General features: G+C 41.2%; 1 protein-coding gene across 3 annotated transcripts in view; it reads right to left on the bottom strand.

Moving 5' to 3' along the window:
* USP46 (ubiquitin specific peptidase 46) overlaps positions 1 to 13,983 on the bottom strand; it is a 33,108-nt gene extending 19,125 nt beyond the window's left edge. The window contains exons 1-4 of one of the 3 annotated variants that reach the window (XM_034770837.1): positions 13,781 to 13,982; positions 13,384 to 13,453; positions 12,109 to 12,230; positions 500 to 580 (exon numbers count right to left, since the gene is read on the bottom strand). In XM_034770837.1, the coding sequence (XP_034626728.1) occupies positions 500 to 580; positions 12,109 to 12,189 (162 nt within the window). In that variant the 5' untranslated portion in view covers positions 12,190 to 12,230; positions 13,384 to 13,453; positions 13,781 to 13,982. Of the gene's footprint in view, positions 1 to 499; positions 581 to 12,108; positions 12,231 to 13,383; positions 13,757 to 13,780 lie in introns of those variants that run through there. The other 2 variants (XM_034770838.1, XM_034770835.1) reach the window with 2 other exon arrangements.
* Between the last annotated feature and the right edge of the window lie 368 nt (positions 13,984 to 14,351).

The following is a 14,351-nucleotide window of genomic DNA, read 5'->3' as shown; positions in this document are numbered from 1 at the left end:
CACCCTTTAGACTGGATGCTTTCGCTCATCCGCTCTCCATAAGGTGAATAACACTTTTTGACAGATACATCTAAGCATATGCCAAATTTTAACCATGTAAATACTCCATTCCCATTGACTTCATGCATCCTGATTTAAAAAGGTAAATATCAAAGTGGGGTTTTTATAGCTAGAAAAAGATATTATTTAATTTTACTTGGGGTCAGGGAAAGAAGTGGTTTATAAAATGTTAAAACTACTCAGATTTCACTAAGCTGTTCTCCTCAAATGGTAGATGTCCTAAAATGTTTGACTTAGCTGCAACCAACTTTCAACATATTACCTAAAATGTCCCCTGGAACACTAGGAGCACCCTCCCAAATTCTAGCCTTAAATCAGTGTTGCACTGGAGGTCATTGAAATTAAAGCAGCATCAAACCATAAAAGAGTCTATATGGTTCTCATTACAACTGCTCAATATAAAATAGTATACGGTTCACCTTACAGAAATGGTACTTACATTGACCAACCCAAAGTAGTGTTCATTGATTGGAAACTGCTCTGGACCAATGTCTTTTTCCAGAGCAGAGGCATTGGTGCCCTAAAAGGGGGGGAAAAAAGCCAATTATCCTCCATTTCAGATTCCAAAATAAAGTCATGAATAATCATCAGATGGAAACCATTTCCCCTTTCTTGGGAAAAATTAATCAAGCTAAAGCTGGCCTTAGGAATGGACAACCTGGGAGCTGCTTAGGCCAATAAAGATATTTGCATTTCTAGATAATTGCCTGGCTGGCCTGATCCTGTAGTCTCAAGTAATGGTTGATTTAAGGTGAGCAGGACACTCTATTGATAGCCTCCCCACCATACCTTCCCTTCATAAAGGAGTTCATGTGGTTTGGGGAGAGGCAGAGGAAACAGTGTTCATTAGTTGTATTCCAACTGAGATAAGTAAATGAAAAGCAGAGTCCAGGATCCTTCCTTTCTGAGACAGGGAGTTGGAACTGACAACCACATAGTTCCCTCTACCATTATCTACTGATAATTCTATCATCCAAAAAGCCCAGTCTGTTTCCCTGCTGTATATAACATGCCAATATTTTAAGGCCAGGAAGAACCACTATGACCGCCTCTTCTACCTGCATAGCACAGGCCATGGAATTTCGCCAAGTGAATCCGCATCAAGCCCATAACTACAGCATATCTTTAAGAAAGACATCCAGTCTTGACATCTAGACTTCAAGTGATGGAGAATCCACCCCATCCCTAGGCAACCTGCTGCAACACATCATAACCCTCACTGTTTAAAAATTGCACCTTATTTCTAGTCTGAATTTGTCTAGTTTCAGCTTCCAGCCATTAGATCTCACTGTGTCTTTTTCTGCTAGATTAAGCATCCTTTATTACAGTCCTCTAATATCAGGCACTTAAAGATTCTGATCAGTCACTTCTCAATCTTCTCATAGTTAAACTAGTCTCTCTATAAGGCAGATTTTTTTAATTAAGATTGTAGTTCTTTTCTGAACCCTTTCTAATTTGTCACCATCTTTTTTGAAAGTGTGGACACCAGAACTGGACACAGGTATTCCAGCAGTGATCTTATTAATGCCATCTCCCTTTTTCTATTCGATATTCCCAGGTTTATAAATCCAAGGATTATGTTAGGTCTCTTAACCACTGCATGGCATTTGGAGCTCATGTTCAACTAGTTATCCACCATGGTTCCCAAGTTACTTTCAGAGTCACTGCTTTGCAAAGTACAGTCCCTGATTCTGTAAGGCTGACATACATGGATTTATTTTGCCTGGGATCAGTGTCAGGCTAATCAGCCTATATTTATCAGGGTCATTCCTTTTACCCTTTTTAAATGCTGGCACAACATTAGCTTTTTTCCAGGCCTCTGGAACTTCCCCAGGGTTCCAAGATTTGTTCAATATAAATATTACTGCCTCAAAGAGCTCTTTAGCCAATATTTTTAAATATGCTGGTTATAGGTTTCAGTGATTTTTTTAACGTTACTTTTTTTTTTCTAAGTCTGATTTAAATTTTCTTACTACTCCCATCATCAGCCAATTCCTTGTCATGCTAGATTATCATCTCCTGTCATTCACTGAAAGAAGCTGTTTCTTTTCAGATGAATCAGCTGTCTTAAAATTGACACAGATGCTGTTGGTGACCCTGAAACCTTCCAAGTAAAATGACTTGCTTGAAGTTAGTAGCTTCCAATACAGTTTCAAATATCTTGCATTTCATATCCCTTTTTCAGACCCTTCCACCCCCCACACCGTTCATCTTAACTCCCGGGGGGGCAAGTACATGTTTGAGTATGTAAATATTTCCCAAATGTGTCACCTGTAAACCAAGTACTTTACTTCATTTTTGTCAAGCCACAATAGGGCTCAGTTCTCCAGTTCGTTCTAGCAGAGCTCAGATGTAGAGGGTGTGTGGGTGGGGGAACAGGGAGCCAATTGTGGTTCCTTGATTTTCAGCCACCTTGTCCCAGCAGAAGTTAGAGCAATAGGGGGTGTACTCCAACTTCTGCCACTAGCATGCAGTCACATTACACCAGTAGAGGACCAAGAGAAGTGGCCCCCTTTTGTCCACCCCCCATTCCACACATGCTTTTGTATTCCCCCTATACTGGGGGGTGTTAAGAGAAGCTGGCAGAGGAAATATCAAAATGAATGAAGTAGCTGTAGCGTATTCACTGTTGAGACAGGCTCCTATCAGAAACTCACATTTAACCACACACACACACACACACACACACACACAAAAGAAGCATCCATATGAAATTGTTATTGGCTGCATCTCAAGGCAGATGAAAATATGACATGCTGCATACATTACAAACTCCATGTGAGGATTAATGTATTTGCTGGGAATGACAGCCTCCATTTCTGAGCTATTACTCACCAAAGACACACTGATTCAGCAAAGCACAAAACAGCTGTTGCTGAGAGGGAGGAAAAGGTATTAATCTAAGATATTCAAAAGGCTAGTAGGAAAGTAAACTGCCATCATTGTTGGTCTTAAAACTTTGCCTGATTTAAAAAAAAAAGTTCTCATGAGCAAATACAGAAGTGTAATGTTGTTTCTTTCAGAACTAAACTGTCTTTGGGTTGATAAGTTACTCAGATCAAAGCACAGGTATAAGGACTCAGAAAAAATGGCAGTTTAAGTTCAGCTAATTGTCCAATAGACTTTCTTTTGTTATGTGACTAGCATTCAAATCACCCCTGGACAAAGACAGTTCTGGGCATTTTTTTAGCTTTGTAGGAAGTTTCTTGACCTATAAAAAAAAATCTAAAGGCCTTAGGAAATAATGACCTGTAATATTCCACTTTTTTGTAACCAACTGTGTAAAGATGGTGGGTGTGTCATTAAACCTGTGGAGGGCCAATGCTATGCTTATAAATTACTTGTGCAGTGACCACTTGTGAATTCTCAAAGACCTGACTCCATGGTTTCTTATTTGAGAGAATGCCAAAAGGCTTGGACAGATCTTTTCTATTATTTAAAATATCTCCTAAACATTGTGAGAAACTGCAAGAATCAGGATTTAATAGATGAACCACCACTGAAAACCAAAGAAGTCCATAATGTGCACTATCCATCTGTGTATCGTGCAATCTGTATTTAAAACTCTGGACTCTAATTGCTTTTCAATATGGGGAGTGATGCGAATGTCAACTCTTAGCACTGAAGTTGCTGAAGCACACTTCACAAAAACAACATAGGCTTAGTAATAGCTTGTCACTCATCACGGAGCTCCCCCTTCTATTTCAAAAGTAGGCCTTGGACATAGCAATTATACACTATACTCTATATCATCTTTGGAGAAAATAGAACAGGGAGGGCCAAATTCAGTGGTTAGGTAAGCTGACACAACATCCACTGATTTCACAGAGAGTTGTGCCAGCTTACATCAAGGGTGAATCCAGCTTGGTAGCTATTACTTTACAGTGTCAGAGAAGGTACTATCAAAATTACATGGAGAGATTGGAGGCTGTAAACTGCTGAAAAGTCTAGAGATTTTTAACAGCAGACGCATTTCCCACACAGAGGAAGAAAGATCTAAACAGTATACTTTTTTTTTTTAAAAAAAAACACTGACTTTACATTGTAAATGTTTAGTATAGGAAGGCTCCCCAATAATCAATGGAGCTCAGAGAAGAAGGGAAAAGTTTTGACATATCCCACCTAGGCCATGTCTACACTAGGAACATGTATCAGGTTACAAGCATTTAACCAATGTTTTAACTAACATGATGTTAAACATAATTTCACCCCAGTGTAGAAATAGACAAGTCATGTTTAAAAAAACATGTTAGCCATTGTGCTTAACCTACCCTAGAGTTATCCATGACCAATTAATAAGTTTTTAAAACATTACTGTCCTGGTTACATAGGGTTGTCAACTTTGGTTGGACAAATTCATGGAGATTTCTTTAATTAAAGATTTATCTTTAATTCTTGGAGATGCCAGGAAAATCCGGGAGGGTTGGCAACCCTATGGTTATAATCAAAGCAAAAGCATATTTATTAATATACTAATTAAAATGCCTAATACATTTTCCCATTGTAAACATAATCCTATGCTGTATCTCCACCAGGAATTTTGACAACGTTTTCCTAACATTGCTAATGCTAATTCAGTTCCATCAGAAGTAGCAATGGTGGGAGTCCTAATTATAGACAAGGGTCCTGCACTGAGGAGGCCCTACAGAGACAGACACTGGACTTGGATTTTAGGATGTTAATTCCCAGACAGGATTCAGAGGCAACAGATTTGGTGAGCAGAGCCTATTTAGGCTCAACAGCTTAAAAGAAGAGTATGTTACAAAAGGAAATGCTAAAGGGGGCTGTGGTGACCAGAACACAGGCTGTGGAGCTCTTGGGAAACAGAGGAAGTACCCTTATAGTTTGTAGTCTGGGTGAAATCCTGGCCCCACTGAAGTCAATAGGAGTTTTGCCATTGACTTTACTAGAGTCAGGAGTTCACCTTTAGCATTTTGAAATGTACTGCTCATTAACCAGCATGGAAGGAACACAGCTAGAGACTTTTGCCAAGTTTGTGTCAGTTTGGTATAAACCAAGACTTCTGCAATAGAACCATAGCCAATGACTGTGCTTTTGGTTCAAACCTGAGCTTCTGATAATCTTTTCTCTTGTTTGTTGTTCTCCCTGGCCCTATTGCACTTGAATTTGCTGATCATCATCTCAACTCAAATGGCTGATAATGATTTTTGCACTGGAGGGCCACGTGAAACAAGAAAGAATAGCAGATTAACTAAATTATGATTGTTCATTCTCAAAATTATTGTGGAAATAATGAAGCAAAGACCAATATTTAGTTTACTGCATACATTAACCAACAGCCCCAAAAAACCCAAAGAGATTATCATGATTAAATCAGATTAGACTGTAAACTCTGCAAGGCAAAGAGAGAATCTTCTTATTTGTTTGCAAATACCTAGCATAGTTTTGATAACTGTATAGTTATTTAGTTGTAATTACTTTGCCTCCTATTTTGATTATGAGTCTTCTCATTCTACTCCTTATTTTATAGACAACCATGGAACACGATCCAAGTATGGCAAATTTTGGATATGTACTCTTTGGGTACCTTTATCAGATACCTCCAAGGCACAAAATACAGCCTTTTGGACAATGTAGTCTAGGTGATTACTGTACATAAGTACAAGAGGCCAATTAGTTGAGAATCTCAAGAACAAGACTAAAAACTGAATTCTGCTCATGGAAGTATGTGCAGAGCTCCCACTGACTTAAATGGCAAAGAACAGCTGTCTACGGAGATACTGTAAGATCTGTGTTATGTCTGGTCTGATTTCTTCATGAATCATTTAAAATAGAGTAATACCAGTCATGACAGAAAAATGATATAAAGAATCTGATATTAAAAATATAACAAAATATTTGTTTTTGAAAAATATAAACTAATATATCTTGGGTAAAATAATTAAAACCCAGATATTTTTGGGAAATAAAAAATGGAAACCGGTGAATCTGAAAGAAACTGGGGTTAACAGAGGATGCAAATTAGATATGATATTGCAGTGTGATAAAGTTAAGCACATGCATGTTTGCTGTAAGTACATGAATAGTTCTACCGAAGTCAATCCAGAGGAAAATTAGAAGTTTTTTTAATGTTACCTTCAGGGAGCCCAACAAATAGATATTCTTTTGAGAAAATAATACATTAGAACTGTAAACTCAATATTAATGACCATGGAGAAATAAAAGAAAAGACAAGAAATAGTAATAGGGTTGCTACTGCAAGAGAAATGAAAAGTAAAAGAAAATGATCATGAAAGACACAGATGAAAGTGAACTGTGAAAAAAAACATTTAACAAATAAATATATAAGGTGCAAGAGATTCATGAAAAGAAACTGCCACTGAGAGGAACTAAGGGTCAGACATGGCTGGGAACTAAACGACACTTTTTTGTCTTAGTGTTCACTAGGGAAAGTGAGCAAAACATGTTAGAAGTCAAGAATTTCCCTGGGGAAGAACATGAAAGCTTAAAACAAATGAAGGGTGACACTAGAACTGGTAAAAGAGAAATAAGAATAAAACTAGAAATGGCTGCAGGGTCAGGCAGCCCTCATCCCAGAATTTTGAAAACAGTAGCCTATAAAAGGGGAGGAGAAAGAAAAAGAAAGAAAGAAAGAAAGAAAGAAATGTAGACCTTTCTTTCTGTGTGTAGGTAGCCAGCCTTGCCAGCTAATGGCAGTGCAATGTAATAGGGAGGAGAAAGCGATTATGTGTAAAATCAGAGCTCAGCTAACAATCACTGCTTCCTGCTGCTCTGAGATCAGAGGAGAGTCTCCTTCTCCACTGCCGACTGCCACTGCTGAGCCTGCAGCATCAGCACCCTAGAGGATAGGTAGCAAGCAAGCTCAGAGAGGAAAGCCAACTTCCCCAAAACTGGGTGGGGAAAAGGGGTGGAGAAAGAAGAGGAGTGTAGTGTCCATAAGGAAAAGGCAAGAAATTCACAAAAGACAGGGCAGGGAGGGAAGGTGGTCATAGTGGGAATGCACTTGCACAGAAAGGTAAGTTAATGGACAGACTGACTGACAAGGTAATTCAGCCCTTGTCACCCAATGAGTTTGACACCCCTATTTTAAACTAACTGATCAGGAACAACATAGAACTACTGCACAGGAAAAGTATGGACAGTCTTAGCATATGCGCAATGTGCCTCAGGTGGCACATGACCAAGGATTCATCACCAAATTTGATCCACTGGTTGGATCATTAGCGTTCCCAGCCTGGGCTGGGTACTGACAAGGAGTGTGACATGAACGCTGATCCATGTCCCCCAGTATGGATAGTGAAAATTATTAACATGGAATTATACAAGGTCTCTTATTTTTTCCTCACCAGCATCCTTCAAAAACTTACCAATTTTTTTCCTTTCAGTATCTCCAAACTACATCTCTACCTAAAATGAAGGGGCTGGAGAGGGAAAAGTAAGTTTTTAAAATAAAGTTGTGTCAAGATTGAGGCCAAAGTTTCTAAATGTGGTTGCCTAAAATTAGGCACCTACTATATGTGGTTTGATTTCTCATAGATGATGAACAGATGCAGCTCTTATTGAAGTCAATGCATATTTCAATTAATTAAAACTTTTAAAGTAATAATTGCAGATTGTATTTAAAGGTGTGTGTGTGAGAGAGAGAGAGAGAGAGAGAGAATGAGAGAGACCAGAAAACTGGGCATGAAAGAAAAGATGCTTAATTATTTGTACTCTCATTTACAGAGATGGAATTCAGAATAGTGGCAGTAGAAGTATATGAGGAGTTTTTCTATCTCAGAATCAGAATTCATGACAGAGTAAAGTGGACTATATTATTTACAATCCAGAAAAGAATATAGCTGATAGTGAAAAGAAGTTAATCAACCTTAAAAGTATATCATCCTGCTTTTTTCTAATGTTATAATAAGTGCCATAAAAATGCATGTATGATAATAGTTGCAGCAGCAAAACAACTAACCAAAAATAATGTAATTTCTTTTGGCTGATCAAAGATCATCAGAAGAAACAAGTCATATGTATAAAAATTATGCACATTTGAGACCACATTTCTAAAGATTGGAATCTAAATTGTGCCTGCAACTATATTTTCACACCTAAATATTTACAGTGCTTCATTAATCTACCCATAAATAATTTCAGATGGCTAGTTTATTGCCTAGACAGTGACAAACTGCCCAAAGTTTTTCTTGTTAGAAGAAATTTCCAAAATTAAAATGATCATATAATTTGTTTTATAATAATTTTAACCACTATCAAGTATGATGTCAATTTAAAACTCATGGTGCTAACTTCTGCACCTCAAGTATACTTGTGTTGCAAAGAGCAGAATCTGTCTCAGAACCTGTGTTTATAGAAATAACTAGAATGTACATAGTCCCAGCATCTAACATTTTTCAAATTTGTCTCTGTAGCTAAGATCCTGATATTGCTAACTCCCATCACTCAAACAATCCTGAGACTTTTAAAAATAATAAAATGTTGAGTTCTTTTTTTAATCTGACTTCTGGGTTTTGAACTTTTCATGTTTTCAAGCTTTTCTCTACAACCACAAGGGCTAGAAGCTTAGTTTTTTAATGAAAACTGAGATTCTCATGCGTTCACATAACTCCTGGAGCTGGCCTGGAACTTTAAGAAAAACACCAGTTATTGTGAGACTTGATAAAATCTTGAGTTGGAAAAACTAAAGCCATGCTTATATAGAGTAGAGAACCAAATTAACTTGAAGGGTTTTTTTGTACTGTAACTTGTTATTGAAGTCATATGTATACATTGTATAGGATTACCAAACAAACATGTCAGAGTCTACTGTAACTACAATGTATGTGATGTCTGTGATACGTTGTATAACAAGAGATCCTCATAAGTTGTGTCATGTTATCACTGTGCATTAAACTGACACATATCATCTTTCAATGGAGATCAGGTGATTTCAAACACTATTGAAAAATGTTGGGAAGGAAATATAAAACCTGCTTTTAGCAGGACAACACAAAGGTGTATTTCTCTTGTTCAGAGCACAAGAGAGCTTGTCAGGTCACTCTATACAAAAATAAATAAATATATACATTTAATAAATGATTAGATGTAGTTCTTACACAAGACAGTAACATTCTCTACACTGCAGTCTGAGCTTAACTCAAGAGTCCCAGGCTGAATCAGAAGGCCATCAACAGAGAAAAGCACTGCAGTGGATTTCAGTAACAGTCTAAAAATTACAACATGCTTATTCACCTTTGGACCAAATATTCTATGCTGTAGTCACACTGGCTGCCTTCAAGGAGCTTTACAGAAGAGGATTACAATGCAAGTTTAATATGGGTACAATACGAGTAAATACAGGTACTAAAAATAAAAGTCCCTAATTTTACCTGGACTCCCTTCAGCTGGGGTAACATTAAGGCATGGACATTCCCTAGAACCGAGTTTTTCAAATGTATCATACCATTCTTCCTCAAGCAATATAGCTAATAAACACTTTTATATCACCTAACATGATTAGAGCATTGTACACATATTTGACTAAACTTCTCACAGCATCTGTCAGGCATGTAAGAAGAGAGAGTTGGACTCCCCTACAATACAACTGAGCTGAGCAGGTGGATCCCACCAGTCACACAAGAGTCCCATTCACTTCACTGGAGCCCCACATGAATGCAGGGGTATACCTGTGCAGAACAAGTTGCAAAATCAGGGTGTTAGACCTCACCTACCATTTTTTTTCTAATTGTGGGGACAGGACAAAGAGAAAGGACATGGCCCTGACTGGTCTGTTTTGGAAATTGTGGGTTTATTTGTTTAACACGTGGACAGCGATATCTGCTAAGTTCTTTCACTGGGTCACTTCTGCTCAGTTACTGTTGCTAACTCTTTTGCTTTGGGCTCAGTAAATGAGGATTCATCTGTCTATTGAATATGCAGTACTAGATTTTGATTTTTTTCAAACAAGTTAAAACATTTTCCTTCACACACTTGTTTCCCTACACCTGTTTTGGCCTTCCTGAAAGAGGACAATGCCTCGCCATAACTAGGAGACCAGACTTACAATTTGACATACTATACCAGGGGTCGGCAACGTTGGCACGCGCCTCGCCAGGGTAAGCACCCTGGAGGGCCGGGCCAGTTTTATTTACCTGTTGATGCGGCAGGTTCGGCCGATCGCGGCCCCCACTGGCCGCGGTTCGCCGTCCCAGGCCAATGGGGGCGGCGAGAAGCGGCGCGGGCGAGCGATGTGCTGGCCGCGGCTTCTCGCCGCCCCCATTGGCCCGGGACAGCAAACCGCGGCCAGTGAGGGCCGCGATCGGCCGAACCTGCCGCGTCAGCAGGTAAATAAAACTGGCCCGGCCTGCCAGGGTGCTTACCCTGGCGAGCCGCATGCCGAACGTTGCCGACCCCTGTACTATACCCTCAGGCAGTCAACTAAATCATAACAAGCATTCTTCCTGTGACTCTGACTAACCCAGTTAGATCAGGCCAATTTCAACCTGTTAATTCTCACTGTATTCATTTAATCTAGAGATGAGCACATACGAATTTCCAAACAAAAAATCCTTGTTCAATAGAGGACTACAATCCAAAACCTATAATCCATCATTACATGACAAATATTTATAGCAGTGTAGGTGAGCAAACACCAACTAAGCAAGGGTTTTTATGTAATCATTCCGTGCAGTCCGTGCACATACCTTCAAATGGAAGGGGAACTAGAAGGATAAAAGGAAAAGAACAGAGTGAGCTTTTAAAATTCATTTCAACTACGAAATGAACTCCATATATATTTCTCCTTTAACTGGTTAATTCTTAGGCCAAAGAAGAATTGAGCCATTTGGTGTCAAGCACTGAGACATGGTCTGGGATTAATAGTTCTGGCTGGAATTTATAATAACCTATTTCTAGGGTCGACTTAAATCAATCTTCATTCACCCTTCTCCAATCCCACTCTTAGTGCCTTTTTCTCTCCTTTGGATTTAATGCATTTTGTTCTTGTCTTCCCCCCATTTTATTTGTGTCAGTCTCTCTCCTCCCTACTTCTTGCTTCTCTTGTCCCTCCTTTTCGGAAGCCTTTTATGATCCACGTGCCTCCCCCTGCAACAGGCCACGCATTGCAGCAGCCCTCCCATATGGGGTTGACATAGCTTCCTCTGGAGTCCATTGATAGAGCTCCTTTGTTCAGCTGAAAGTTGCCTTAGAGAAACAAAGCATTGTTGCCACCCCAGTATCATGAAGGGAGCAAGAAACCAAACTTGGTCCTGAACATGAGGCTTCACTAGACCATTCCCTTCTTCTGTTCTTGTGTCCCTTTCCTCTTAAGTTCTACATTCGTAAGATGTTACTTGTGCAGCTGCCTATTGATAGTGACAAGAGCGGGAATAGAAAAGTAAAACTGATGCAAGCCTAGTTGGTTTTGCTCTGTGGTTCTTCTGGACCTTGGGGAAAGCACAAATACATCCCTCTAAAATAATTGGGATAGGTGGTGTGGGGGGAAACATAGGATTCTTAAGACATCATGTCAATGTTAAACTCTTGTAGCCCTCTAACAATCTCCAGCTTTATTTCATGCGGTGCTGTAGCATGCAATCTAGGCGTGATCGCACCCACCATTCATCAAACACTGAAAACTGAAGCCTGCCTATAGGGTAAGGTAAGTAACTCCAGGTTTTCTCCCCAAATACTGTATTGTTTCCTATATATGTCTTTGCAGTATACTTGCCTCCTATTCCACAGGGTTAAAAAAATAAGAACAATGAAAACTTTAGGAAACCACATTGGGGAGGAGAGGCAAGAACTCAGATTATCTTACCCTAGGGATTCTCAACCTTTTTTCATAATGTGACACCTAAATTCAATCCTCCAGTAATGCACCTCAGAACAGATGTTTCAAAGGTGGCAATGAGGACCTTGGAACAAGTGGGGGGGGGGGGCATTCCTAGCATCCGAGAATGAGTGGTTGCAAGCATAAGACTGGAGACATTGAATGGGAGCAGACTCACAACCCTCACCCCCTTGGACAACTGCTTGTGACCCCCAAGGGAATCATGAGTCACAGGTTGAGAACCACTGCCTTACCCTATAGGCAGGCTCCATTCTCCAGTGCTGATGAATGGTGGGTGTGACATCACCTGCAAAGGGCATGCTGGGGCACCACATGGAAGGAAGCTGGCAACTGCATGTAACTGTTCTTGCAGAACCTGAAAACAAGGGGGGAAAACATAAACTACAACAACAAAGGGTGTTGAAATGTGTTCTTATCCTATTTATTTTGGGCATTTATAACCTACCCCATAAATTGCTTTCTTTTGCAGCAGGTCCATTAAAACTTTTGAGCCCTTAAACTATAACCAAACAAATCTTAAAAATCCAAAGGCAATGTGGTCTAATAAGAAAACCCCAAAGTCTGTAGAGTCAAAATGAAAACCATATTCAAATGTGTAAAGAAATCTTCCTGTCATATCTTATTGGGGCTGAAAACAGCAAGACCCAACACAAACTGAAATGAAACATTAATGTTTTAAATTTATTTTTCTAAACTTTTAGACTATCCTGGGGAGGAGGGGAGTTAGGTGTTTCAAAAATATAATAGAAACATCTTGGGCTAAAGCCAGTTCTCATTTACTGGATATCCCTTACAATACCCATCAGCACAGATTCTGATCCTCTGGCCATTTTCAAAAATGGGTGCCTAAGGCTAGGCTCCTAAGTCAACAGTTATAAGCCTAAATAAGTGGCTTGATTTTCAAAACAGATGAGCACCAACTGCTCCTACTAACTTCAGTCGGAGTCTTTGGGTGCTCAGTGGCTTTTAAAATCAGGCCACTTATTTTGGAGCCTCAGTATGGATTTAGGAACCTACTTTTAGGAATCCAGTTTTAGAAATATTGGCTCAAGTGTTTAATTGGGGCCACAAGGTGGGGACACAAACTGCAAACTTGTCAGCCTGCTTAAGTGTCACGTACAAAGGATGAGACCCTCCACTGTTCTGAACTCCTTCCCATACCTAGATGCAGCCCGGTGGTTGGACAGCTGAGCTCTGAACTCTCCCTTCTTGAGGAGACAATGAATGTCTACATTCAATGCAAGGAGTCAGTAGAAGCTCTTCAAGCCATCGACTGCCCTGTTTTGAATTAAATCTCCTGCTTATCTTTACATGGCCTTCACCCACTTCCAGATCTCACCAGCCTCCAGCGAGGGGATTAGACAGGAATAGCCATAACTTTACTCCCCGGTGCACCTGGAAAGGAGTCTCCTCCCCTCCCCTCCACCCATTCTGATGTTGCACCATTGGGGGTTGTTGAGTTGTGTCCCCCGCCCCTGAAGCCAGCCTGCAGGTCAGCAAGTACTTACCATATTACAGATGGAGGCGATGTTTCTGACAGTCATTAGTCTAAAGGTTGCAGTGATCCCACACCGCCATCTTTATAAGGTAAAAACAGACATGCTCATGGTTGGAAGATCGCGGGGAGGGGAGGAGGAGGAGGGTCCGAGGTTATGCTGGGGGGCTGGGAGAAAAGTCCGCGGAGGGGGGTAAACAGCCACTAAATCCCCCTCTGCAGCAGGAGGCAACTAGCAGAAACCGCCTCGACTCCTCCCGCTCCTGCCTCAAAGCCCAAGAGCCGCCGGCGGGCGGCGGCTGCTCCTCGGAAGGGCTGACCAGCAGATTTAACAGCGCTGCACTGGCAGCTGCTGCAGCAGCATCCCTCCCTCCCCCTCTCCCGCCTCTCTCCGCTCGCTCCCCCTTTACTGCATGGGGAGATCAGCCGCGCCGCTGTGCCAGCCAGGGCCGTGTTAATCTCCCCCTTCCTCCGCCTTCCCTGGCGGCCGCTGTCGCTGCTCTTCGCTCCATTGCAGCGCAGCGCCCGGTGATCAACTTTGACAGCGCCGGGGAAGGGCAGGTCAGCGCTGGTAATTGGCGTGCACCGGCACCAACCGGCAGCGCTTGTCCCGCGGAGGCTGCTGGTGCCGCAGCCAATGCGGTGCATGGGAGAAGGCGATCGCTCCCCGCTCCCTTCTCGGCTACCCTCGCCGGTTGTGTGCTGGGTGTCCGCGGGTCAGATGGGGCTTCCGGGCGTTCTGCACGCCACAGGCTGAAGGGGACCTGAGCCCAGATCCATAGGTGCTGGAACTAGGGGTGCTGCAGCACCCCCTCCTTGAGGGGGTTTCCATCACATACAGAATTTACAGTTTGGTTCAATGACTCACAGCAACCCCACTATACAAACTGTTCCAGCGCCCCTGCCCAGATCCTTTAGTTCTGACAAATGCAAAACAAAACTCCCCCTGGATTTAAAGGATCTAGCTGGGAGCCCCAGGAA

The sequence above is a fragment of the Trachemys scripta genome, chromosome 5 (assembly GCF_013100865.1).
Source record: "Trachemys scripta elegans isolate TJP31775 chromosome 5, CAS_Tse_1.0, whole genome shotgun sequence".
In the NCBI taxonomy this organism is placed as follows: Eukaryota; Metazoa; Chordata; order Testudines; family Emydidae; genus Trachemys; species Trachemys scripta.
Note: the sequence above shows the minus strand (reverse complement) of the source record. Positions and strands in the feature narration are given on the sequence as shown.